Raw genomic sequence first — 27,885 nt, forward strand, 5'->3', positions numbered from 1 at the left:
ATATTGTAACAAAACACATCTGAATAATTGAGATAAAATAAAAGCTTCAGGGCAATACACATCCTGGACAATAAAGATCATTCTTTGCTTTGTATAAATTGTTGGAGCAAGAAAATCTCATTTTGCATTGCTTCGCTGATGGGCTGGAGAATCACCTCTCAACAGATTGGTTCCCTGTGAATGACAGGTGGAAAGATCTACAAGCCCAGTCAATGTCACCCCCAGAGGATTTACCAGAAAGCTGGGGTCTGTGGTCAGAGACTTTGCACCATGAAATTGCTTAAGCCTCAAACAAACGGAAATCTAAGTGAAAGGTTGAGAGTTAACAATCTCCTGTTGTGTTGTTTCAAGTTAAATGTTTACATTTACAAAGGCAAATAGACTTTGCTTTGGTGGTCTGCATCAGAACACCTTGGCCCCAAGCATGTTCCATTCCTCTTGTTTTGATTTGTAATAATTGTAACTGAAACAGCAAGAGGACAAATACATCATATTTGTGGGTGTATTTATCTAATTGTTCTTATTATTTTGGACGGAGCCCTTTGGCAGAATTCTCTGAGCAGTATCTAGCTTAGGTCACTGGCTTGAAAAAAAGAAGACTTTTGCATTTGTTTTATCCTGGTGGATTGTCCAGCAATGAAGCCAGAGAGAAAGACCCAAGCAGACCTAAATAAGAATATCTGGATGACCACGGGAATCGAAGCTCTAATTTGTTTTAGTCAACAAAGGGACAGTTTGTCTTATGTTATTGACCCTTTCTCAATGGCCTCTGGTTCCTCCTGGCCCCCTTTGCCCCTGATCCTTCCAAGGAAATACTCTTCTGAAATCACCCATTCTGCAAACAGGATAGGATTCCATGAACTGGAATCTTGTCAGAGATAAATGAAATAAGCAACTGCTTATTAATAGAAAGATGATCTCACACTAAAACAAATTATCAACTGCAGAGAAGGGTTTACCTAAACTAAAGGGATTTTCATTGCTCTCTACTTTCCTCTCCTGTGTCGGTATGATTGCAAATTGAAACTTTAGGAACAGGCTTGCAGTTAGGTAAACAGAAGAGAGGGACACTATGGGTGGCGAGGAGCGGATCTTCTCATGGAACGCCACATCCTGGGCACTGATGCAGTTCTCATTGGTGAGGGGTCAAGAGTACAGTCTTTGGCATTACCTCATGTTGGACCAGTGATTGGCACTAGCAAGCATGCAATTGCTAGTACAACAGACAAAAATGATTTGAGTAATGGTGGTACATAGAAAAGATCATGAAAAATATTATCTGTGTATGTGTGTTGAGGGGTAAATAAATACTAAGCTAATAAATCTATTGGCCTCATGTCTCCAATAGGACCTGAGACCATTTAAAGGTTAATGATGTACAAAGAGAATGAAAATAAAATATGTAATTGAAAGATTGGAGAAAAGAGACAATAAAAGCAGATAAGATGAGCAGAAAAGATGAAGTCCAACCACTTCAGAACTATGTAGTTGGCCTGCTTGACATAAGATCTGCCTCTCCTCCAGCAATAATCTGATTTTGCATTTAAAAAGTACAAGTTACTTTGAATGCCTTAGTATAACTTTCCTTATATAAAATGTTTTCCAAATAATGTAAGTTCAGACAAAATTCATAAAGCTGGTACAGAAATTTATAGAGAGATAAAAGCACAATGAAACAAGTGAAAAATCAAGTACTTTATTAATTTCTGCAGTTAATATACATACCTCCACATATTTCTTCTGTTTCATCATCTATGCATTCTCTATCATCACACTCACAAAATTTGCCATAAACGAGTCCATTTCCATCTGAATTATCACACTTACATCTGCCACAGTGACATGTACCTAAACCATTAAAACCAAGCAAAAATTATTTGTCAAATGCATATAAATTATACTTAATGAATTTTAACCTCCTTCAAAGAGAGAAAATTCAAATCAATTTACTATTGAAATTATGTACTTTTTTGGGTATGAGGAGATAGATAACAAGACATTCTTTCTTAAGATTATTGTAGCACAGAAATTATTTTTTCTAGCACAGTCATTATGATTGACCTCTAATAGTTTCATGAATTTAAATTTGACCTCCTCAGTGCAAAGCTGCTTATTCATGTCCTTCCAATCAATGCATGAATGAATACCTTCTGATTTACCTGGGTCTGAAGTGAACTAAAGCAGAAAATTCTAAGCTTTGTGAGGAAAGTAACCTTACTTATCTGCCTCACCAGTATTTACTCAATGCTTGATATAATATTTGAGCATACTATTTATGTAATAGACATTTGTGGAATTCATTATTAAATGCATAAATGAAAAATGTAGATGCCCCTAATAATTTCATATCCACAGTGTCAAACTGATATACATATTCTAATGACAAGGGACCAGAATGGGCTTTCTTAGGCAGAGAAACCTAGGAGCTCATCAGAATCACAAGGCAGCTCAGGGTGATAGAGGCACTGGAGTTATCTGTTCTACCACATAGCACATATTCAGCCAAGTTTGAGGATTTCACTTCAACCCCTGAGAGTGATTTCACTGACAGTAAAACAGCATTTAAATGATACTGAGAGATAGAATGTTCATTTAAGGAACTTCCTTTTGAAAACTTATTTTTTAATTTTTAATTGATCATCACAACATTAAAGATAAATTGAGACTTTACCACTCAACAGGCACTACCTTAGATGCTAGAATGTAACAGATCAACTCAACCAAATCCTTCTCTCAGATTTTTTATATGAGCAGAACTCAATGTGACAAAGTAAATGGAGAAGTGCAAAGTGTTGCAAAAGCACATAGCAAGGGGATTTAACTGACACCTGAGAGTCAAAGATAGGGTCCCTGGAGAAGTAGCTCTTACTTAAGCTGAAAACTAAAAACCAAGCAAAAAAAAAAAAAAAAGATAAGAGAAATGAGAGATAGTGAAGAACAATAATGTGAAAAGTGGCATAAAAAGAATTAGGCAACTAAAGGTGCAATTTATGGAAGTCTTAAAGGTCATGTTAAAAATTTTGAACTGTAATCCAAGAATAATGAGAAGCCATACATATATTTATAATAGAGTTGTGGTAATTTATGAAATTTTATCAGATTACTCTAGTTGTCATACAAAGAATAAGCTGGAATTAGGGGAAAAGTAGATACGAGGAAAGAATTATTGCATAGAAGGTAGAAGCTGACTGAGGTGATGGCAAGGACTTTAGAAAGAAACAAATACACCTTTTGTAGGAGAACAGACAAAACTTGGTGACTGATTGGGCTTGACTTGGTGAAGAATAGGGAGGAACCAGAGATGATATTGATAAATGATTTGAGCCACTCGAAACTGGAGATTCTATATGTGACCTACTTGAAAATCTTGGATTTAGGTAGACGTGTAGCCAAATCCAGGTTTTAATCCCCACTAGCTATATTTTTATTGATTTTTAGAGAGAGAGGAATAGAGAGGGAGAGAGAGAAACATGTATATGAGAGTGAAACATTAACCCACTGCCTCTTGCACACCCCCTACTGGGGATCAAGCCTACAACCCAGGCATGGGCCCTAACCAAGAATTGGTCCCAGCAACCTTTTGGTGCACGGCACAATGCCAAACCAAATAAGTCTCACTAGCCAGGGCTAGCTACACTTTTTGGGGTTATTATTTTAATCTTTAATTCAAATTCCTTATCTACAAATGATATTTACCTCATAGAGCTGCTGTGAGGACCAAGTGATAAATATCATCCAATCATCTTTCTAAAAACACTACTGTGTCTAGTATATAGTAGTCTTTCAGAAAACTTTGGGTTTTTCCTCTTCTCCCATTAAGATACCTAGTATATTTCTCCAGGTAAACTTTATATTTATGCACCCCTGTTTTCATACCCTCTGCATGATTCTGTTACTCTAGTCACTTGAAATTTGTTAATAGCTATAATACCTATTTTTATCTTATAGTCACATATAAATGAGTGATTTTGCAGAATTTGAGCTTGTTCTTTTTCTTCCTTGAGAATTCATGTATGAATTTTACTTTTATTAAACTTCATTTTTGTGTGCTTTTTTCTGAGAATGATTTCAACTTATAAAAGTTCATTTCAAATCTAATGCTATAATTCATGGTCCTGCCTCGTTTCAATTTTTTCTTTAATTATTAACCTTATTTTTCATTGTCACATTTATGCTGTCTTTCAACCATCCACATATGTATTCATTAAATTTTCTTGTTGCCTATTATATTATTGGAAAACTATAGGAGATACGAAGAGGAAAACTATAATGAGATGAATAAAATTATAGGAGATAATAAGATGAATAAAATTAAAATGAAGTAAATCATAGACCAGGCAGAAAGAGCTAGATGATTAATAATTTATACAGGGGTGAGCAAAAGTAGGCTTACAGTTGTAATACAAAAAGTATTAAGATAATAAATAGCAATACAGGGATAAACTCTGTGTTTCGCATACAACTGTAAACCTGCTTTAGCTAATCTTTGTGTATGTATATATGTATGTATTTATAATATTTTATATATATAAAACCAGATGATGCAAAGGTATTTGCAATAGATTTGTGACAAATGCTTTATAGAAAGTATAAACTTAAATCCTAGTCTGGCTCTGTGAAGGAGGAAAGGCACAATAAAAGAGTAAGTTCTAGAGTTGGCACTTGACCATGGATAGAATTTCAACAAGTGGAAATGAAGAAAAGATGTGATATTGAGGAAAGAGCTTGAGCTAAGGATTATGAGTGGGGAATTAAAGAACAGTGAAGCATCTGACCTGAGTTTGGAGAAAAGGGTAGGTTGAAGCCAGATAGTAGAGGATCAAGACTACTAGCGAAAAATTTTAGAATTTATCTGTTGGAATTCCTGGAGGCTTCGTGGTTTTGGAGAGAGAGGTATAACATAGGAGTGTATGCAGTAGTTATTTTCAGGAAAGATGGGAAGAAACGGTCTCTTCCTCTGAATTCTACAACTTCTCACTGACATCTCCCACAGGCAGGCTCACTCCCATCCACACATTGGAACCATTCCTGGCTGATGTAGGAAGTTTACAACAGCTCAAAGACTTCCTGTCTCCCCTACCAAGTAGAAATCACAATTGAGACTCTAAGACATGGCATATGGAAGACCAGGCAAAAGTGCCAGACTCCTGTGTTCATGCTGTGTCATACTGCTTCTCTCTCTTGGTTGCCAGTTAATTCAGGTTCTAGGACTGGTCTTCTGCTTTATGCCAGATTATTTTAGCACAGACACATCCTTCTGACTAATATAGCTGTCTCTCTCTAGGATAGCTTCCCAGTCTTGAACATTGGCCTATACCCTTGTGCAATGGCATCACACTTTACTTCACCCTGCAGACTGTGCTTGCCTTTCTGGGCCCCTACAGAGTCAGAAGATTCTGGAACTCAATCAGTCCCCAGCTCCATCTCAGCCTGCCCTTCAGTCTTATGCCCCACTCCATTTACCTCTTTTTCCCTTCTGCTCCAAGCTACTTCCAGAAAACCACATTGTAATATGAAGTGGAAAGAAAGATTAATAGAAAGAACTCATACACTAATGCAATTTGAGGGGAGTGGTCCTGAACTAGGCTGGTCAAAATAGGACTGACTATCCTATATAATAAAAGGCTAATATGCAAATCAACTGAACATCAGAACGACCAGTCATCACACTGACCACCAGGGGGCAGACGCTCAAATTAGGAGCTGCCTCCTGGTGGTCAGTGCACTCCCCACAGGGGCAGCACCGCTCAGCCAGAAGCCAGGCTCACAGCTGGCGAGCGCAGCGGCTGTGGCTGGAGCCTCTCCCGCCTCCACAGTAGCACTAAGGATATCCGACTGATGGTTTAGGCCCGCTTGGCCTAAGCCGTCAGTCAGACATCCCCCGAGGGCTCCCGGATTGCGAGAGGGCACAGGCTGGGCTGAGGGACGCTCTCCTCATCCCCATGCTGCCCAGTGCATGAATTTCATGCACCAGGCCTCTAGTAGGCTATAAAGAATAAACATTGTTGGGTCAATTGAAAAAACTGGAATATGAATGGCAGATTGCATAAAAGCTTTGTATTAATGTTAAAAAATATAGGGATACAGATATCTGAGAGATGTGTTTTGTACCTTACTAAATGTTTTTATCTATTAAAAGAATTCTGTAAAATTTCTCCTTAAAGATATCTAAATGTAGTGCATCACATGTTTAGATTTCTTATGTTGAAACATCTTTGGATTCCTAAGCTAAAATCTACCTGTTGAGTATATTATTAAAAAGAGGGAGGAAAAAAACACACACAAAACCCAATACCTTGAATTTAACTTGAAAACAAAATAAATAAATCCAAAAAAATAAAGAACAAAGAAACAAACAAAATTCAAGTATTATTACTTAAGAAAGTTTGGAAAGCATGAAGTTTTCAAAACAAAAGAAGCTGTGTGGGGGTGTGAGGGGTGAGCGTGTGGGTGCACACACATTTGGAGGGGTGGGTGCTATGAACTGGAAGTAAAGAAATCTGATTGAGAGAAAAGAAAAGACTGAAAGAAGCAAGAATATCAGTAAACACAGAAAGTGGCCTGGCTGCTGAGACCATTAGTCATGGCCCCTGATTGGTCCATTCACATCTTGTATTGGACGTGGCTCTGATTCCTAGGAGCAAGAGCAAAACAACCTCACTGCATTTAGGCTGCACAAGAGCAGTTTGTTGCAGATCAAAAACTGGAAAGGTCTTATCTCTGATTGCAGGACTCTACCAACAAAGTGAGCTTCCGGAGGGAAGATATTCATGCCTGTAGTCAAATCCTTGCTTATAACAGAAAGAGCAAAGGCTCAGACCGCTGGATCTATATAAGAATTACACAAGAGCTTTAAAAATCAACTATAGTCCAGACCATTCCCTGAGACAACTGAATCGCAGCCTCTAGTTTAGGACACCAACATTCTCAAGTTCAGTCAGGTTGCGAAAAGCTGACTTTGAGGCTCCGTGTGACCAAATGTTGAGAGAATTTAATTATAGTAATACTGGTTGAAAACCATTGGAATTGAAACTATATGAAACTGCAGTTGTTTTATTTTTTAAATAGGGTTTTGGTAATTAATTTTAACAGCTTTTCTTTAAATTTCTAAAAATATATTTTAAATGATTTCTGTGAGAGGTAAAAATATTTTGATCAAACAAAAAAGCTTGCTGTCACTGTATTCTTAAATGAGTTTCACATAGTGCATCAGAAACTTCTATTTAATTAAAAAGGTTTGGTTTTATTTGATGGCTTACAAATTTGGACCTGTAACATAAAATAATTAAGTCAGTTTATATAAATAATTTTTCAAAGATTTATTCCAGGATTCAAAATCAGGGCTGACAATGTACGTCAAATGTCATCGGGGTGTTGTTTCCAGTGAATTTCCTACTTGAAGGAGGCATTTGGAACAGCTGGAGAATATCAAACTTGCCAGTCTCAGCAAGATGACATTTTTTTTCTATTGATTTATCTGAATTTCATTTCTAGAAAATATACTCAGAAGCAGTCTCATTCAGAGGTTCAACACTCTGAAGTGCATAAGGACTTCAATTAAAAACCCAAATTTGATTATTTCACTTAAGAATCTTCATAGATTCAAATTCTTACCTGCATTAGAGCAGATGATATCTTGAGAATTCTTGCACATTTGGTTACTTTTTTTCTTTGTCAGATCACAGTTAGTTGGGTACTGGCAAGCATCCCCAGACCATCCTTTGTCACATTTGCACTTTCCGCAGTCACACTTACCATGGCCTGAGGATTTAATGACATCCAGTTAGACTCAAATTGTTTTCCAAAAAAAAAAAAAAAAACACACATTATTATAACTAAAAGAGTTAAGGGTAATGTTGGTTCAAGATTGAGCTATAATAAATTCAAACATATATATTACATTGACTAAAGGGTAATGATATTATTATATACAGTATAATGGAGTATGTAAAATTTATTTAAATAACCAACTTTGAGAAATCAAGCTAAAACATTAATTTATAGAGATATTAGGATAGATAATAAACCTGAAGTGCAATAAACATAAAAAAAATTTAGCATAGAAAAAAAACTCAGTACCTCCACATTGCAGAGACAGAAGCCCAGTAAAAATTATTTTCATGTAAGTATACTTTATAGCACATAAAACTACAAATTCTGAGTAAGGAATCTTACATGAATCTCCACTCAACCAAACTTTGGCCTTTTATTTATTTGAATCTAACATGTAATAAAATTGTATAGATATGTAAATATCACCTTGGGTAAGATTGACATGAAAGTTAAGTATATAGCTTGTTTCTCAATGAGGAAATTTGGTTCAAGAATCAAAAGAATAAGACCCACATTCATTTATTGCCACACAAGTTTCTCAACCTTTCATGCTCTCAAATCTACATTTTGCTGTTTTTATTGCTGGGATCATTAACTTTATTAAATCTGCTTAATAAAGCCTACTAATGTTTTCATTGGCTACATATTAATTAGACTGAAGTGCAAAATATGTATAACCCTTTGCCCTTGGCCCCGAAGAATTTACAAATTCAAAGTTGAGACTGACATATGAAGAGAATTGATGTCAAACTTTCTGTTAAGTTTGAGCAATACAGTTTATGACCTATAGAAATAAAAAGGAAGAGACTTTCTGGACTTCCTTGACCTTTAAATAGGCCTTGAAAGGTGAAGAGAGTTTGAATGGGTTGCAGGGATAGTATTCTTTTTTATTTTATTTTATTGATTAAGGTATTACATATGTGTCCTTATCCCCCCATTGCCCCTCCCCCTACCCCCCACTCATGCCCTCACCCTTCTGGTGTCTGTGTCCATTGGTTAGGCTTATATGCACATATACAAGTCCTTTGATTGATCTCTTCCCCTTACCCCCACCCTCCCCTCCCTTCCCTCTGAGGTTTGACTGTCTGATTGATGCTTCTCTGTTTCTGGATCTGTTTTTGTTCATTTGTTTATGTTGTTCATTATATTCCACAAGTGAGTGAGATCATGTGATATTTATCTTTCTCTGACTGGCTTATATTATAATATTACTAGAGGCCTGGTGCAGGACATTTGTGCACTGGGGGGGGGGGGGGGGATGGTCCCTCAGCCTGGCCTGCACCCTCTCACAGTCCACCCCTGAGGGGTTCTTAGCGCTGCTGCAGAGGCTGGAGAGGCTCCCACCACTGCCGCTGCACTCGCCAACCATGAGCCCGGCTTCTGGCTGAGCAGTGCTCCCCCTGTGGGAGCACGCTGACCACCAGGGGGCAGCTCCTGTGTTCAGCGTCTACTCCCTGGTGGTCGGTGTGCGTCATAGCGACAGGTCGTTATGCCGTTCAGTCGATTTGCATATTAGGGTTTTATATAAGATGTCTTAAGGCCTGAAATTCATAGACCACAACGGCATGGAATCATTGATCTGGTGCCAACAGTTATTCAATGGGGCAGCCAAAATCCACATGATGAGGTCCAGATGGTCAGTCAGAATGAATGGCTCAGAGGTCCCATTTGGGCAAGTTCAGCAGAGCCTGCATCTGTGATTGGCTGTGACTTTAAAAGTCCTCTGTGTGTGACCCAGTCCATGTAAACGTTTCAATTCCTGTTGCATTTTTCAAATATTGCATGCACCATAATTGTAATTCACTTCATCCAGTGCACATTACGCTTTCAAATTGATTGTATCATTTTGCATTCCTGTCTGGCCCTACACGATAATGTTAATCTCCGCCAACTTGGTATCACTCACAAACATAAGTGATCTCTCCTGCCAAGCATTCAGTCTATTTATAATATATTAAGCCACATTCTTGAAGGAGCTAAGCCTTTTTGATAAATCAAGTGTGTTGGTAACTGTAAGGACTCTTAATTTTAGTGTATTAGGTTGAACCACATAATATTTTAACTTTTCTAAGTTGAATATCAGCTATTTCTTATCTTCATCTCCATATAAAGTCTTCATATCAACAATGTTAATAGAAATGATTTAGAAGAACAAGGAATATGGCAGTAATGATTTGCTAAATCTGGAATAAAAGAATACTCAATGCTTATTTATATCGGATGGGACAGCTTATTTGGAGATAAATATATAGTTTTTTAGAAAGAAAATTATCTTCAGATGATTTTTACTCTTTATTCACAGTTAGGAAGAGCTTTGGAAAACCTTGGGGAATAAGGTTATGATATTATTGTGGTAATCTCCATTAAAGGATCAATAACATGATTTTCAAAAAAATCACATTTTTCAAAAAATTATCCATTGTGTATTAGCTTCCTGGGGCTTCCATACAAAGTACCACAAGCTGAATGGAGTAAAACAACCAAAATAACTCTCTCATATTCCAGAACCCAGAAACCCGAAAACAAGGTGTTGGCAAATGGGTTCCTTGTGGATGATCTTAGGAAGAAACTCTTCCACACCTTTCTCTACATACTGGTCTTTTCCTACAAATTTGGTGTTCACTGGCTTCTGACAGCTTAACTCTGCCTCTCTCTTCACATGCCTTTTTCCTCTGTGTCTGTGTCTTCGCGTTTTTCTACTTATAGGTGCAGTCATTGGATTTAGAGCCCATGTATGACCTCATCTTAACTCAATCACATCTGCAAGAACCTTATTTTCAAATGTCACAGTCACAGGCTCCAGGTGCTAGGACTTTACATATCTTCTAGGGCAGCGGTTCTCAACCTGTGGGTCGCGACCCCTTTGGGGGTCACCTAAGACCATCCTGCATATCAGATATTTACATTACAATTCATAACAGTAGCAACATTACAGTTATGAAGTAGCAACGAAAATAATTTCATGGTTGGGTCACAACATAAGGAACTGTATTTAAAGGGACAGAAGGTTGAGAACCACTGTTCTAGGGGAATACAGTTCAAACTACAACTGTTGCAAACAATATATCCTAATTATTTTCTTTCCTAACTGTAATTCATGTAAAAGATGGGGCAATTTTTTCTCCTATGTATGAAAACAAACTGGCTAGGCCTGGCCGCAACTCCATCCTCCCCATTTCTGTCCTATATTGGGCGGGGGGGGGGGGGGGGGGGGGAGGACGGGGGCGGGGGGAGGCTGAAAATTTGTATAGACACCCATTGTTAAATTCATATTTGGTTCCATTGCTTTGCCGGTCCCTCCCCTCCCTTGTTCCTCTCACAATACTTGCTCCTTAACCACCAGCCAGCCTAAAGACAAGTGAACTGCCATAGACCAGGGGAAAGATACAACCGCCTCTCAAAGAAAGTTGGGGACCTTTGGGGTGAAGAGTCCCAGGTCCCAGACACCTCAGTCTAGGAGAGCAAAGATGGCAGGTGCCAGGGTTCCAGGTGGCCATATCCTTTGGCTTCTCAGACCTACTATACCATTCTGGCCTTGGGAATGAAGGACCAAGAAGAGGTAGAGCAGAACCCCTAAATCATGAGCCCCAGAACAGGGCTCCATTGCACAGGTCAAAGGATGGCCCCTGCCCTGTTGGTTGAATGTTCTCTGGTGCACCCAAAGGTCATGGTTCAATTTCCTTTCTGGGCATGTGCCTGATACCCAGTAGGGAGTGTGTAGGAAGCAGCATATCTATGCCTCTCTCTCACATCCAGGTTTCTCTCTCTCTCCTTCTTTCCCTTCTTCTCTCTCTAAAATCAATAAAAACAACCTATGTAATAAAAGGATAATATGCAAATTGACCCTAAGGGCAGAATGACCAGGAACTACCGGTCGCTATGATGCACACTGACCACCAGGGGGCAGATGCTCAACACAGGAGCTGCCCCCTGGTGGTTAGTGCCCTCCTACAGGGGGAGCTCCACTCAGCCACAAGCCGGCTGACAGCTGTGAGTACAGTGGCAGTGGAAAGGATGTTCAACTGATGGCGGGCCTAAGCTGTCAGTCGGACATCCCTCAAGGGCTCCCAGGCTGCCAGGGGATGTTTTTAAAAATATCACATTTTTAAAAAAAATTAGCCATTGTGTATTAGCTTTCCGGGGCTTCCATACAAAGTACCACAAGCTGAATTGGGCGCAGGCCAGGGTGAGGGACACCCCCAGTGCATGAATTTTCATGCTCCAGGACTCTAGTATATATATAAAAGGATGGCCCCTGCCTAGGGCTACATGAAATCCTAGCCAGCACAGCATTCACCACTCTTGGCTGTCTAGACCAGCAATTTTCAATGTTTTTCATCCCATGGCACACATAAACCAATTACTAAAATTATTTGGCACATTGAAAATATATTTTTTGCTTATCAGATAAAAAAAAGGGGGTATAATTTTGATTCATTCACACTGGAAGGCTATTGTTGTGTTCACTGTTGTCATTTTTAAATTTTATTTCACAATCCAAAGGAAAAGAGGTCAGTGTTCCTGACTCAATAGTCAAGTATTGCATGTTTTAAACTTTTCTGTGGCACACCGGTTGAAAATCACTGGTCAAGACCATTCCAGTTCTGGTTCTTCTCCAGATAAGTCAATTTCCACAACTACAAAATGTGGTCTTAAAATAAACAGTCCAACATGCTTGACAATAAATCTGTTGCCCTTCAAATAAATTCCCTAAGGAATCAAAAGAAAACAAGCACACAAAACAAGAATGTCAGGAAAATGCCAAAACAACTCCCAGCCAAAATAATGAAGATGGAAACGTAAAAAGCTTTGTTTCCAGGGCTTTCAGTGGTTTAGGGAAGACAAATCACAGTGGAGAGTAAAATCCAATAGTTTAGTCTCATTTTCATAAGAAGGCAGAGGTGTGGTTGGCTTTCTCCAGTGCTTCCCAGTAAGCTGGGGCCTTGATCTCCACTGATAAAGGCATTCCAACAAACAGTATAAAAATTTGTAATTTTAAATTAAACAATGCAACAGCAGCAGCATCACCATTCTTCATAATCCTTTTCACCTGGGTAATGCAAAGGCAGTGGTGATGAACTCATTAAAATCCATTAGTGCACAATAGAGGGGAGTTGACACTATTTATTTTTAAATGAAAAGCTGTTTCAATATGGAAATAAAGACTTTACCAGTATCGAAAGAACTTTTAAAAACCAATCAGCCATTACTAAATACAAATGAACAATAATTATACTTTTCTTTGGCAAATATATGGAAGAAAAAAATAGAAGGAGACAGCCCTTATCTCTCTTTTTCAAGTTTACTGATATTTTGGATGGAAATAAACTGCCAAAATGAATATGTTTATTGGATTAGCTATATGTCCTTGGCTTCAGTCCTCTTGAAGTCTTAAAAGGTAAAAAGTAGATAGATAGGTATTTAGGTAAATTAGATAGATAGATAGATAGATAGATAGATAGATAGATAGATAATAGATAGGTAGATTAGGTATAGAAATAGGGTGAATGGATAAAGAAGATAATATTTGTTATTCAGCCACTAGAAAGAAGGAAATCCTGCTACTTGGGACAACCTGGATAGACCTTGAGGACATCTTGCTAAATGAGGTAAGTCAGAGAAAGACAGGTACTGTGTAGTCTCACTTATGTGTAGAATCTAAAAAATAGACAAATAAACAACAACCGAAAGTAAACTCATAGAAAAAACTCAGATTTGTTATCAGAGGCAAAAAGTGAGGAGTGGGTAAAATGGGTGAAGATAGTCAGAGGTACCAACTGCCAATTATAAGTAAGTGCTGAGGATGTGATGAACAACATGATTTGTAGCTAACACTGCTACCTGGTATATTTGAATGTTTGTAAGAGAGTAAATTCTAAGAGTTCTCATCACAAGGAAAACAACTTTTTCTTTTTTTCTTTGTATCTATATGAAATAATGGATATTAACTAAACTTATTGTGGAAATTATTACATAATATAGGTATGTCAGGTCATTATCCTGTATATTTTAAACGTACACAGTGCTGTATGTCAATCATATCTCAATAAAACAGCAAAAGTCCTGATTATTAATTATTATTCATTACCACTGACAACAATTTTATATGGAAGAGGATGGATGTTTCAAAAATGATTCTGGGTGTCAAATTAGCAAGGTATACCACTGATGGAGCCTCATGATACCCCTGAAATTTGAGCACCCAGTTGGCCCTGCAAATCTATTTGCTTTGGTCAAATATGTATATTCCCAAGACCTGCATTGTGTCCTATTTCCCAGTAGATTCAAACATGCTCATTTAATAACAGACACACTCAATTTTTCTCCTATCCTTTCTGAGCTACTATAGATTCCCCAGCCTTTTATAGGTACAAAGACAAACAAACAAACAAACAAAAAACTAACTATGCCACATCTAGAATTCTAAGAAAAGATTGTGAAAGGATCCCTTAAGTAATATTACAATTATTATGGTTTGCTATAGAAACTTGACCATTTTCAAGATGGGGTATCAGTCCTGTTTGCTTCTCAGGCTAACAAAAAAGGACTTAAATATATCTGCTTCTCAATCTTGAGAACGTTACAATATGAACAATAGAAGAATTCTGTGTAGAGGGAACATTTGCCCTAAGAAATTAAAAGGTCTGTTCTCTCCTCCTGTCTGGACACTAATCAGTCATGTGACCTTGGTCAGGAAAATGGAAAAGAAAAACAGGAAGCCAGTAATAACAGGCTCTCAGGTACTGATGGTAGTTTATACAGGCTAGTCTATTTAATTTTCATAAAGAGCCAGTGAGATAGATTTCATTTCCAAGTTTTTTTTTTTTTTTTTTAATATATTTTATTGAATTTTTACAGAGAGGAAGGGAGAGGGATAGAGAGTTAGAAACATCGATGAGAGAGAAACATCGATCAGCTGCCTCCTGCACACCCCCCACTGGGGATGTGCCCGTAACCAAGGTACATGCCCTTGACCGGAATCGAACCTGGGACCCTTCAGTCCGCAGACCGACGCTCTATCCACTGAGCCAAACTGGTCAGGGCTTCATTTCCAAGTTTTACAAATAAGAGGACTAAAGTATAATTTACTTGCTCAAAGTAACATGGTTTGTAAACTGAACAGCTATGTTTTCACCATTACACCCAGCATTATCTGTTTAGTTGCAATACAATAGTCTTGAGAGGACGCTTTTGTTCTCGGAAGGGTGATGCCAGTAAAAGGTATGGACTGGTGGCTTGACAACACTGCTTTAGCTTTGGAGGTTTCCTTTCGGGACTCACAAGCGTAGAATTGGATTATTCATCCTAGTTGGTGAAAGAACTCTAACAGTGAAATTATCCCACTTTACTATTTAAAATGAAAGAATGCCACAGCCGTCAGATAAAAGAGTTCAGGAATCCAAACCTCAATGTGCTCATCTGCAAAAGTAAGAGTTGGACTAACTAATTCCAAGATGCCTTTCATCTCGAGAATTCCATAAGATAGCTTCAATTAGTTTCTTTGTCTCATAACAAAGCAAAATGGTTTCTTCAAATAGGCATTCAACATATTAATACAAGGTAATGGCAGTGGACATCAGTTGTTGCCAAATATTGTTTGCTACTGAAAACAATCATGAGCAGTTAAATCCTGTTTGTTTTTAAAAGCACCCATTACAATATTGTAGATTATCGTGATATGTTTATTTTTAAAGTGGGTTTGGCGTGAATCAGTACTGCTAAAATTAATGGATTTAAAATTAAAATTCTCGTAACCTTAGAATGTGGAATAAAATATAAATTATAGCAAACAATACATAATATTTTGGATGACTCTTAGGTAGCACATTTTATAAAGTTAACCATATAATTATATATCAAATTCTTGCAAGAATTACACACACACACACACACACAAGCTTGTGGATTCAGAAAACCTAGTTGTTAGTATAGATTCTTCCACAGCTGGTTTTGTCACCTTCAACAGGTTAGTTAATCGTTGAACTTTTCTGGCCTTTTTTTTTGGGGGGGGGGGGGGGGCGGGTCTGGTAAATTAAAAATGTACGTCTCTCAGTATTTCTCGAGGGATGCAGGATATGTTTCTTTAAGGGGGCATTATTAGACCTGTCTCCCAGACCTTGTTTTATCCACATTTCCCAGGAAGCTGGTACTCCCTTCCCTATCTGAAAATCCATGATACTAAGAGCCTAAGCTGCATTTCTCAGGTTCCTGAGGATGGAAAGAGAGAGAGGAAAGACCACTTGACTAAATGACAGAAGTGCTCAATTTTCTTTCCCTCTTTCTAGCTTCCAGTTGTAAGATTTTATTCATCAGAAAGCTTTCAGAGATTCCTTCACTTTTTTCTACAATAAAAAATACAGCCCTAGCTGGTTTTGCTCAGTGGTTAGAGCGTCAGCTTGAGGACTGAAGGGTCCCTGGTTCCATTCAGGTCAAAGGCACATACCCGGGTTGCAGGCTCAATCCTCATTAGGAGGCAGCTGATCAATAATTCTCTCTCTGTATCGATCAATGTTTCTATCTTTCTCTCCCTCTCTCTTCCTCTCTGAAATCAATAACAATATATTTTTTAAAATACACATAAAGGACCCTCATTTCCTTTCGTTTCTGCCTTGGCCTTTTGTCCTCTGTTGGGTTATTGATTCAGGAGTGTCAGTATCAAATACATCAACTGATAGAAGCCATTCAAGCCTTCGAAACTTAACATCCACCAATGATATTTCTTAGTCAGTGGGAATGAATTTACTCAAACTGGAATATAAGAATCTCAGAATATGGTAACCAGAGCAGGGGACCTTGGACTAGTGAAATCTCCTCAGTTGTACTGGGGAAAGAGAAGGAATATTACTTGGCCGTAAGAAGAATGAAATCTTACCATTTGTGACAGCGTGAATGGACCTAGAAGATATTATACTAAGTGAAATAAGTCAGACAGAGAAAGACAAATACCATATGATATAACTTATATGTGGAATTTAAAGAACAAAATAAAGGAACACACAAAATTTTAAAAAATGTAGCTCCACCCTTACCATTTTACTCCTTCCACATTATAAATGTGCGATGAATAATCTAATCAATGGAGATATATGTATATGTGTTTGTGTTATATACGTGTGTGTTCATATACATATGTAAGTATATGCATGTATGAGACTCTAAACTTTGTCTTTTAATATGGTTCCCAAAAGGGAAAGCACCAAATAAGATGGTATTTAGTGTCCATCCCAATGTTGAAATGTTTCCCCAGAAATTTTGTATCTGTATATTAGATAAATATTCATAATATTCTTCATCTATTTATATGAACCTTCATCTCAAGTTCTAGTGGTTGTCCATAGAGCAAACTCTGTATATGCCCTTATTCCTCATAGCATTAAAGAATTGTGGGTCAAAATGGAGACAACTGTCTACTCCATGAGGTGGTATAATGCAGGGCCTCCATGTTCAGGCACCAGAGGCAGACTGCCTAGGTTCTATGACTTGCTAGCTAGTTCACCTTCGGCAAATACTTAATTAGATTCCTAGGCTGCCTTAACAAAGTACCACAAGCTGGGTGACTCCAAACAACAGAGACTAATTCCCTTATAATTCTGCAGGCTAGAAGTTCTAGATCCAGGTGTCAGCAGGACCAAAGCTGCTTGAGACTCTAAATAGAACCCTTTCTTGCCTTGTCCTGCTTTTGGTGGGAGCCAGCCATCCTTGGAGAGCCTTGCCTTGCAGCTGCATTGCTCCAATCTCTGCCTCTGTTGTTACCTGGACTTCTCCCCCAGGTGAATGTTTGTGTCTCTTCTCCTCTACTTATAATAACAACTGTCATATTGAATTAGGGCCACCCTACTTCAGTGTAATCTCACCCTAACTCATGACATCTGCAATGACCCTATTTCCAAACAAGGTCCCATTCTGTAATCCTAGGGGTTAGGATTTTTTCAACATTATCTTTTTGGAGGATACAATTCAATCCATAACACCTCTCATTATCTCTGCTTCATCTGTAAATTGTGGATAAAATAATAATACCTATCTCACAGGATTGTTATGGGAATAGAATGAGTTCATTCCCACAAATCATTTAAAACACTGCCCATCAATAACATGTTAGCTATTACAATCTATACTGAAGATATTGGGAGAGCAGGTCACCCTAACACAACTGTCATGATTATTGCAATTCTAAACTTAAGTGTAGAGTAAAAAGTGGATGTTAAGTACAAATTCTGACTAATGTTTCTCCCTCTCCCATACTGCAGAGAAAAATCCCTCTTCCAGTACAAATAGTACATCTGGGTTATAGGGAAAAGAACTTTCCCTGGATGAGTCCACATTTCACAAAACTAATGAGTATACTGACCAACAAGCTAAGTGAATGATTAATTGTGGCTGCATAATAATTTAAACATTTCAAAGTGCTAATGTGCTCTCAAATACATACATACATATATATGTATGTATATATATATATATATATATATATATATATATATATTTAAATACATACCTATTTATGTGTGTGCATCTATGTATTTTTCTAAAGTCCCTAAAACTTCCCTACATTCATACTGCACACTTTGGCATTAGATGCCTTTGGGAAAGCACCAAAAATACAAAAAGCAGCAAAAATGTTTATCTTTTTTATTCAGCTTCAGAGCAAAGCTACTGACAAATTGGTAGTTTCCATCATTCAAGGCGTGTACAAGATGATACTTGTGATGCAAGAAGAAAATATCTAGAATTAATATTTATGGTTATTTTCATTGTCTTTAAAATAATTTTATAGATTTTATGTGTGCAATTTATTGATATAAAACATGTCTACATAATTTATAAATTAGTATACCTATATATGGGTAAATTCATTTTTTAAATGTATGATCAGGGTTTTGAGACAACTGATTTAAGCAATAGGTTTGTAAAGTTATAACAAAGATTCTATTTCTTAAGCTAGGTGGTAGAGAATAATATCATTTTTGTTACCTTTCACACTTCTTGATACTATTTCACTCAAAAAAATTAAAAAGAAAAAAAACCCCACATCTGTCAGAATTAATCTATATATATAAAAGCCAAAGTGACTGAACAACCAGTCAACCTGTCGCTATGATGCACAATGACCACCAGGGGGCAGAGGCTCAAAGCAGAAGCTGCCCCCTGGTGGTCAATTGCTCCTACAGCTAACCTCCCACAGCTGGCCAACCTCCTGTGGCCCCTCCGCAAGCCAGCCAGTCAACCTCCCACCACCCCTCACCCTCCATCTGGCCAACTTTCCGGACCCCCCCCCCCCATGGCCCCTCCCCCCAGAAGGCCGGTCCTGATTGGCCCCATCGGGACTGAGCAAGATGCCCTGATTGGCACCAATCACCGGCCAGGCCGAGGGACCCCACCCGTGCACAAATTGGTGCACTGGGCCTCTAGTACTCATATAAGTAATGGTGTCAAAGAGTTACATTTTGGAACTTCAGTGGCATTCAGGAGATGTCACAATCCTGAATCATATCCAAAAGACACTGCATGGGGCAGACTGAGGAATATAAATCTTCACAGCCTGAGGGTCTAGGAAGAGCTTGATAGAATGTACTTGATTGTCTGAATGGGAAGACACTATTATTCAGAAAAAATACATGCTGTATGCAAGGTGCTAGCAAGAGCAATGAACTGTGTGGGCCTCCAGGAAAGGGGTCTGTCACTGCCCTCTGCAGGAGGGGTAAAGTATGGGACACAGAGAGACAGGTTGGAGATCCAACTGCACATCTCTGGAGAGCTTTGCCAATTTTGTCTGGACCAGCTTGGAACAGTTTCAATAGAAACAGAAAAGGTTTCAAAGGCAGCAAGTATCTGACACAGGCCTTGAAGTGTACAGGCCCAGCAGGGCACAGCAGGTCAATCACAAATTTTTGGAGAGGGAAGGTCATTAGCTAAAGAGGACTGTGGTTAAAATGAGTTCCATTACTAAATTCCAATGGGTTTATAGAGGCTCCCCAGTCAAAGATTCCAAAATAAGCCTGAGACTTTTTAGAAAATGTACTTTTTATAAAATGTACTTTTAAGAAAGAACTCTTTTTATTGCTCCTTAATTAAGTCTGTGCAATGGCTAAACGGAACATCATCTATGATCATCTCATGATTTTCAAATATTATGATCAAGCAATTCTTTGGAATGTTATTTTCTCCTATTCCAACTAAAAAGGAGCAGATGGCAATGATTTATTTCTTATTTCCTTCTCACTTAGTTCAAAAATTAACAAACATTTGTATGTTCAGTTAACTTTATTGTAAATCTTCTAATTGCAATGACTTTTCTATTAACTCAGTAACTCCCTGGGGTTCTCTGCTCTCAGCTGTTCTAAAGTGGGTAGTTAATAAAAGTTGTTGACAATTTGGTTGACTTGATTGGAAAGAATGAAATAATTCTCTTGCAAGCAGGTAAAAGCACTTTAAGTCATGACATTTTCTACAATACAAAGATCAGTCACCTGAAGTAGCACTCTTACTGAAATCACATATATTGTAGAGGAGAGCAAACCACACTGAGGTGTGCATTTAGGTGATAAAAATAGAAAGAAAAAGTTTCGATAACAGCCAGTGCACTCAGTTGTCATGAAACCATTTAAACCAAGGCATTAGGAGATGGAGAAAAGGGCATAACAGTAGTGGTCATTGCACCAAAGAGAAGGAATAGCTTCATGTGAAAATAAGACCAGTTCAAAACTTACCAATCCCCGTCCAGGATATTCTCCCTGTTCTTGACTGATGAGCTGTGCCATTCCCCAACTGGAAGTCTACAGTGATTATAACTCATGATAGATAAGCTTCACCTATCATTAAATTTCATAGGCAACCCACTTTTATAGAATTCTAGATAATGTATCTTGTCTTTCTTTTTCCATTGGCATACAGATATTTACTTTGGAAAATAGCATTACCAACCTACACTATAATGCATAAAACATAATTAAACTTCTGAGTCACAAATCACTTCAATTTATATTATCTTATTTGGTTATGGCTATCCAAATGATGCAAAAAAATAGAAAACAAGTATTAACATTCTCATAGAAGATGAAATTCTTGGTAATATCTTTAAATGATTCCTCCAAATTTTTAGCCAAGCTCCCAAGTCATCCACTCAGCTTGGGTACCCTCAAACTCAGGAGCAATGAAATTCCCAACTTCCTGTCCTTCCATCCTCTTACCTTACCCTCCCACATGTTGCTTCCTTCTCTCCAGCTCCAGGGGCTACCTCAAGATCCATTCCTTTCAAGGAGCCTTGACTTCCTTGTCTTTTGGTTCTTTGGGGGCCTTACTTCCTCTCTCTCCTCTATTACAACCTAAGCCTCATTATTAGCACCTTCCCTTTATACCATGAAATTGAATAAGCATCTCCTGATCTTTACAAAATAAAATCAATACTTCCTCTAGTAAACACATGGCCCTACTTTTAGTCTCTATTACAACTCAATTCTCCCTTTTTTATTCAAATCTCCAAAAAGGAAGTTTTCACTCTCAGTCTCACCTTTACTCTACAATTGGATTTCATTTCCACCATTCTATCAATGTTTCTAACTAAGATAACTAGCATGCTTTTTATTCCTTAATTCAATTAACATTTAAGTCCTAGCCATATTGTTTGCTTCTCTGTCCTTTGACATCTCCTTTCCCCTCCACCCCTTTTCTTACTCTTCTCTGGCTCCTTGGCTTCTCCCATCATGTCTAAATGCATAGCATCAATAAAATTCATATTCCCCAATGCATCTTAGAAAAGATAAGGCAACTAACAAAAGGAAGATAAACAATCCAATCAAAAAATGGGCAAAGGACCTAAATAGACACTTTTCAAAAGAGGACATTCAGAAAGCCAAGAGACATATGAAAACATGCTCCAAGTCACTAATCATCCGAGAGATGCAAATCAAAACAACAATGAGGTACCATCTCACACCTGTCAGAATGCCCATCATCAACAAATCAACAAACAACAAGTGCTGGAGAGGATGTGGAGAAAAAGGAACACTTGTGCACTGCTGGTGGGAATGCAGACTGGTGCAACCACTATGGAAGACAGTACAATTCACCATAGCTAAAATCTGGAAACAGCCTAAGTGCCATCAGTAGATTAATTGATTAGAAAACTATGGTACATCTACACGATGGAATACTATGCTGCTGTAAAAAAGAAGGAATTCTTACCATTTGCAACAGCATGGATGGAACTGGAGAGCATTATGCTAAGTGAAATAAGCTAGTCAATGAAAGAAAAATACCACATGTTCTCACTCTTTTATGGATAATTAAGACCATTATAAACTGATGAGCAAAAATAGATATAGAGGCAGAGCAATATCGAACAGACTGTCAAACTACAATGGAAAGGCTGGGGAGGGTTGGGGGTGGTGGTAAGAGATCAACCAAAGGACTTGTATGCATGCATATGAGCATAACCAATGGACACAAGACACTGGGGGGTATGGGAGGCTAGGGGAGGGTCAAGGGGAGAAAAAAAAAAGGAGACCTATGTAATACTCTTTGTAATACTTTAAGCAATAAAAGAATTTAAAAAAAAGAAAGAAAGAAACGATAAGGCAAGTAAGAAGAATAAAAAAGACTGGAGCATTTATTCCAAAGAGAATTAATTAAAACAAAGATAATCCTTACATTACTGAATCATATTAGGTTTTAAGCAGGCTTGAACTGTTATGTTTTATTGTTTTGTTTAATTTTTCCTCCTGGTATTTAATGAGCAGTTGAGGGTAGGGAAGAAAGCTCATAAGCAACACCAGAGAAAACACAAAGGGAATTAAAAGCAAAATTTCCTTTGCATATCTAAATATCCAAGTTTCAAGATAATATAGTTGAATCTGCCACATACACACACTTAACAGTTTTCTTATAATTAGCAATATGGCATATACATTGTTCTGAGACAATTATTTTTCCAAGTAAAATATATCTTGGAGAACTTTTGTCAAGAACTGTGAAAGGGAACTGAGATACGATTTTCCCTCATTTGAAACTAATAAATTAACCTGCCACAGTTCCCTGGTTTCTGGCAGAAGACAGGAGACTCTTGAGTTAGAGTCAAAGGACTTTATTACTCACTAGAGGCCCAGTGCACAAAATTCGTGCACTTGGGAGGGTCCCTCAGCCTGGCCTGCACCCTCTCACAGACCGGGAGCCCTCGGGGGATGTCCGACTGCATTGGAGGCGGCGGGAGAGGCTCCCACCACTGCCGCTGCACTCACCAGCCATGAGCCCGGCTTCTGGCTGAGCAGAGCTCCCCCTGTGGGAGCGCACTGACCACCAGGGGCCAGCACCTGCGTTAAGCGTCTTCCCCCTGGTGGTCAGTGCGCATCATAGCGACCTGTCATTCCACCATTCAGTTGATTTGCATATTAGCCTTTTATTGTATAGTATATCAATAGCAGTAACTGAAAAATCAATTTGAGTAAGTTATCTAAGCCCCAATTCCCACAGGACAACATGACAAGGGCCAGGTGATGCTTGCACATGTGGTGAGTTGTGTACAGGAGAGGAACCCCTAGGATAGGGATCCCAACTCTTGTATAATGGGCAGTAAACATGCCTGAACATTTCCCAGAAGGAGACATTATTTTATTTTACTCAATTGTAAACAGATTTTCCTTTGCTCCAGAGGGAAACACCAGGTCCAACTTCCAAGGCTGCTCTCTGTACAAACATCTATGAAAAGAATTATGAGTGCCTGTGTAGAAAAAAATTACAGAAACAGAAGAGACCCATGGGGAATTATCTCCTAACACCTCTTCAAAGAGTGACACCTCTGTTACTCTTTCTGACAGATGCGTAATGTCCCATTGTATATAACCACAATAACTTAGCTTTCCTTTATTGGTGTGCACTTAATTAGTTTTGATCATTTGCCACTACAAACAATGTGGTCAGAATTATTCTTCCTTACACATGTATCTTTGTGCAGAAGTGTGAATAGATTTGGGGGAATTATTATTATGTGAAGTTTATGGATAAAAGAGTATGCATATCATTAAAATTTTAATAGATATAGACAAATTTGTTTCCAAAACTATACTAAATACACTCCCACCAACCATGTGTGTGTGAGTATACACTTGCCAACACCTAACTCAGGATATTTTGAAGTAATCTGTGTCAATCTGAGCGTTAAAAATCATACTGGATATCTTGGATGGCATTTGTCAACTATGGGTGAGGTTCAGCATCTTTTCATTGTTTTACAAATCATTTTTTTATTAAAAAATAATTTTTTCTCATTTTCTTAGAATTTTATGCTTATGTATTTTGCCTATTTTTTAATGAATTTGTTGGACATTTTCATTATTTTTAAGAGCATTGTTAGGTTTTATATATTAAATAAGTTAGTCTTCTGACTACCATTATATTGGAAATATTTTTATGACATATGTAGTTTCTCATAATCCTAAATCACCTGATCAAATCCTCTCATGCTTTCTTCTTAAAAGTTTGATTTCATGTATAAATATGGAATTTTTTTGGTGCTAGAAGGTAAGTGTCTATATTTATTTTTCCATGTAGTGAGATATGGTTTCCAACACCACTAATACATGGTTTGTTTTTTTCCCATTGATTTAAAACATCACCTTTATCAGTACTACATATCTTTTTCTCAGCTCTGTATAATTTTATATTGCTATCTCCATTAATTCATGTGTGAATGCCAAACTGTTTTACATGCTTGATTGTAATAATGTGTTTTTAAAAATATTTAGTAGGTCTAGTCTCTCTTTTGTATCCTTTGTTTTCAGTATTTATCTTTAGACTCAGCTTAATTCTAAAAATAATTTTTGGAACTTTGGGGAAAGAAGTATTAATCACATTAAATATAAAGATTAATTTAGGATAAATTCAACAAATATACACAAATGTAGAAGGTAAAAACAGTCTACCAATTTCAATTTAACACTCAATAATGAATGGCTTTGTACTCACTACCCAGATAATGAAGAATAAGATCACAGTAAGTGCTGAACCCCCGTTTGCAACTACAACTGCGCAAACTACGCTGAATTTTGTTTATGATTTTCTTTATATTTTATTGCATTTGTATACATGCATAGATACTTGTTTAACTTTACATATTTTCTTTTATAAAATACTATATCAATACTCTGTCACTCAAGGTTATATTTAATTTTATAACAACTTTTTACTTAATACTATGTTTGTAAGATTCATTTATCTTGTCACATGTACTTGTATTTTGTTCATTTTCATTTAATATACTAGTAGCTCTTTGCATTATTATTTTTGAAAACTATATTTTCATCTGCTGTTGGACTTTGGGTTTGTTTCAAGTAGTGTCAATACCAATAATGTGACTATAATTAGGAGACATATTGGAAATATTTAACAACTATGAATAACACATCTAAACACAGGCCAGCTTAGAAGCTCCCAACTAGCCTCTGCCTGATCCCTCTAGTTCAGTGGTTCTCAACCTTGGCTGCACATTAGAATCACCTGGGAATCTTGTTAAAATCCTGATTTCTGGGCCTCATTGTCCGGAAATTCTGTTTCTTTGTTACTAATGACGAGGCCCAGACATCAGGATTTTAACAAGATTCCCAGGTGATTCTAATGTGCAGCTAAGGTTGAGAACCACTGCTCTAGTTGTTGGGTCCTCATCAGATCTGAGGCTCCAGGTGAAGTCCTGCAGTGAAGAGAACAGCTGGAGGATCTTAGGAACCCAGGGGCCACATCTTCTTATCACCTGCTAAGCACTAATTAGCAGTATTTCAAAATTAACAACTATTCTAATTTAATCAGCACTTAGAAACTGTATACTACCCTGACTATAAATATTCTTGAACATACTCTAGAATTTCTCTTCTATTTCTTTCTTTCTTTCTATACCATTATATAACCAGAACGTTGGCTCAATGAGAACCAAGATAGTCTTGTCTCATTCACAATTGTATGCAAAGTACCTAGAAAAGCAATTTACTAAACACTTTCATCTTTTACTTCCTTGACAGATTTTTTTCTCTGGATGTTTCTTAAAAAAATGTTATGACCATACATATTCTCTCAGTTTTTGCACATTTGAAAATATGTCTTTTGCATACATACCTAAGTGCCGTCTGTTATATAAATGTCCCTGAACAAAGTGACTTTGGTTTCTTGTTTGTATTTAGCCTGATTCTCCCACAGGATTCCTTCTCTTTCAACTCAATAATTTTACCACGTTATATTCTTCTGTTTGTTGATCTGTATGTTTTTCTGGAACATGTTGTTCCCTTACTAGAGGTTAAAGTGAACATATTTTAAACTGAGTAATTCTGAATTATATCTTTCAAATCATTCAGTTCCATGTTATTGTTTCTCTTCTATATGTCAATTCTATTGTATACCAATTCCATGGTATACAAATTCTATGTATGTACACCAATTACAATTATGTTAGATCTCCTTTTTTCTTTCTTCATATGTCATTTTCTCTCTAATCTTTGGTAAAACAGTTGGTTATTTTTCATTTCATTCTTAATAGTCTCAAGCCTGTGTTTCTTGTTCCTGCCTGACCTAAGAAGTGCCTATTCTTCTTTTCTCTGCATTCATTCCTGTGGCTTTTTTAAAGACTCCTATCTACTCCTAGACACACAACACCAGTTCACTTTACTTTTCTATAGGCAGCACAGCATAAAGTTTAAAGTACTTTTTGTACTGCTGATGTACAAATTCTCACTATATAGCTTTGTTGTGTGAATTTGAGCAAGTTATTTAATCTCAGAATACTCATCTGTAAAATGGGAACATGGTAGTATTTACATAAAAGTGTTCCTATAAGGATCAATTCAGATAATTGTAAAGAGCTTAAGACAGTGACTCTCACATAATAAACACTATATAAGTATTTATTAAATTGTTATAAAAATTATCTTTTCCTCCTGGAATACTTGAATCTCTCCGTTTAACTCTATTGCCTGGAAGTGATATATATATATATATATTAGACTAAGGCTGTGTCATCTTAATTTTATATCCTTGGCTCATATCCATTTTTTTGGCACATAATAGTTGTCCCCTAAAAGTGTTTGATAAATACATAAATAGTAAAGGTAATACAAAATTACTGTCCATAGGCCCAGTTCCAGTAAATAGGACGAGTAGATTATGAATCCAGCTTTCTCCCTACAAATCATACTTTTTCACTATAATGTTCCAAAGTATATGAATATAAATGAAAGGACTTGCGTCTAGGTCAAAAACCTATTTCACAGACTTATAATTATCCTTCAAATTGCAAATGACTCTTATTCATTCTAATACTGACAAAATTATGGTGTATGGTTTGCATAGACAGTAATAATATGTTTTAATTCATATGGGATTTTGAAGCTTGGTCCAGATATAGTTTCTATATCTGTAACCAGAGTTTGACATAAGATTAATAAAGCCTTATAAAATTACTGCATAATTCTATTTTGATTAAGCTGCCACTAACCAACTACAGATATTTGTGACTCAAACTCAATTGCTCCTCATGCAAACAATCGTACAGGATCCCATATTGATTTTTCAAGTGAAGATATCTACTACATTTAGGGTCCATTCTTAGGTAAAATATCTGAGAGTTGATTATAGTAACTTAATAACTTTTGATCTACGTGACAACTTTAATTCTCTGTGAAAGAAGACAAACATTTCTGATTTATATGAACAATGTGTGCTTTAACTTTAAACAATAAAGATAAATTTTTAAAAATTAATAGTTTTGCTTATTTAGGATTATTGAATCAACCTTGAATCTAGGAACTTCAGTGAGATTATCATAATGTTATATGTTAAATGAAATAAATTGCCCAGCTGTCAAAATTTGCATTTTCATTTCAACTTAACTTTTGCCAAAGCCACATCACAGCATCTCCAAGTTGCCGCATTTTGTCAGTCCTAATGGTTGAAATCAAAACTTTTCTTTAAAATGTTATGTATTGCTAAAGACTAAGTTGTATATGAAATTATTTTAATCTAATACATTTATGTTACTTAAGCTATGTATTCCAGTTTAAAATATTGCCCAAGTTA

General features: G+C 37.1%; 1 protein-coding gene across 1 annotated transcript in view; it reads right to left on the bottom strand.

Annotated features, from left to right (window-relative positions):
* The window catches only part of ITGBL1 (integrin subunit beta like 1), a 197,711-nt gene that overhangs the window by 103,046 nt on the left and 66,780 nt on the right, over positions 1-27,885 (bottom strand). The window contains exons 3-4 of the mRNA XM_070408638.1: positions 7,615-7,761; positions 1,726-1,848 (exon numbers count right to left, since the gene is read on the bottom strand). Of these exons, the coding sequence (XP_070264739.1) occupies positions 1,726-1,848; positions 7,615-7,761 (270 nt within the window). The remainder of the gene's footprint in view (positions 1-1,725; positions 1,849-7,614; positions 7,762-27,885) is intronic.

This window comes from Myotis yumanensis, unplaced genomic scaffold, assembly GCF_028538775.1.
Source record: "Myotis yumanensis isolate MYYU_CA2020_CCGP unplaced genomic scaffold, mMyoYum1.0.hap1 SCAF_3, whole genome shotgun sequence".
In the NCBI taxonomy this organism is placed as follows: Eukaryota; Metazoa; Chordata; class Mammalia; order Chiroptera; family Vespertilionidae; genus Myotis; species Myotis yumanensis.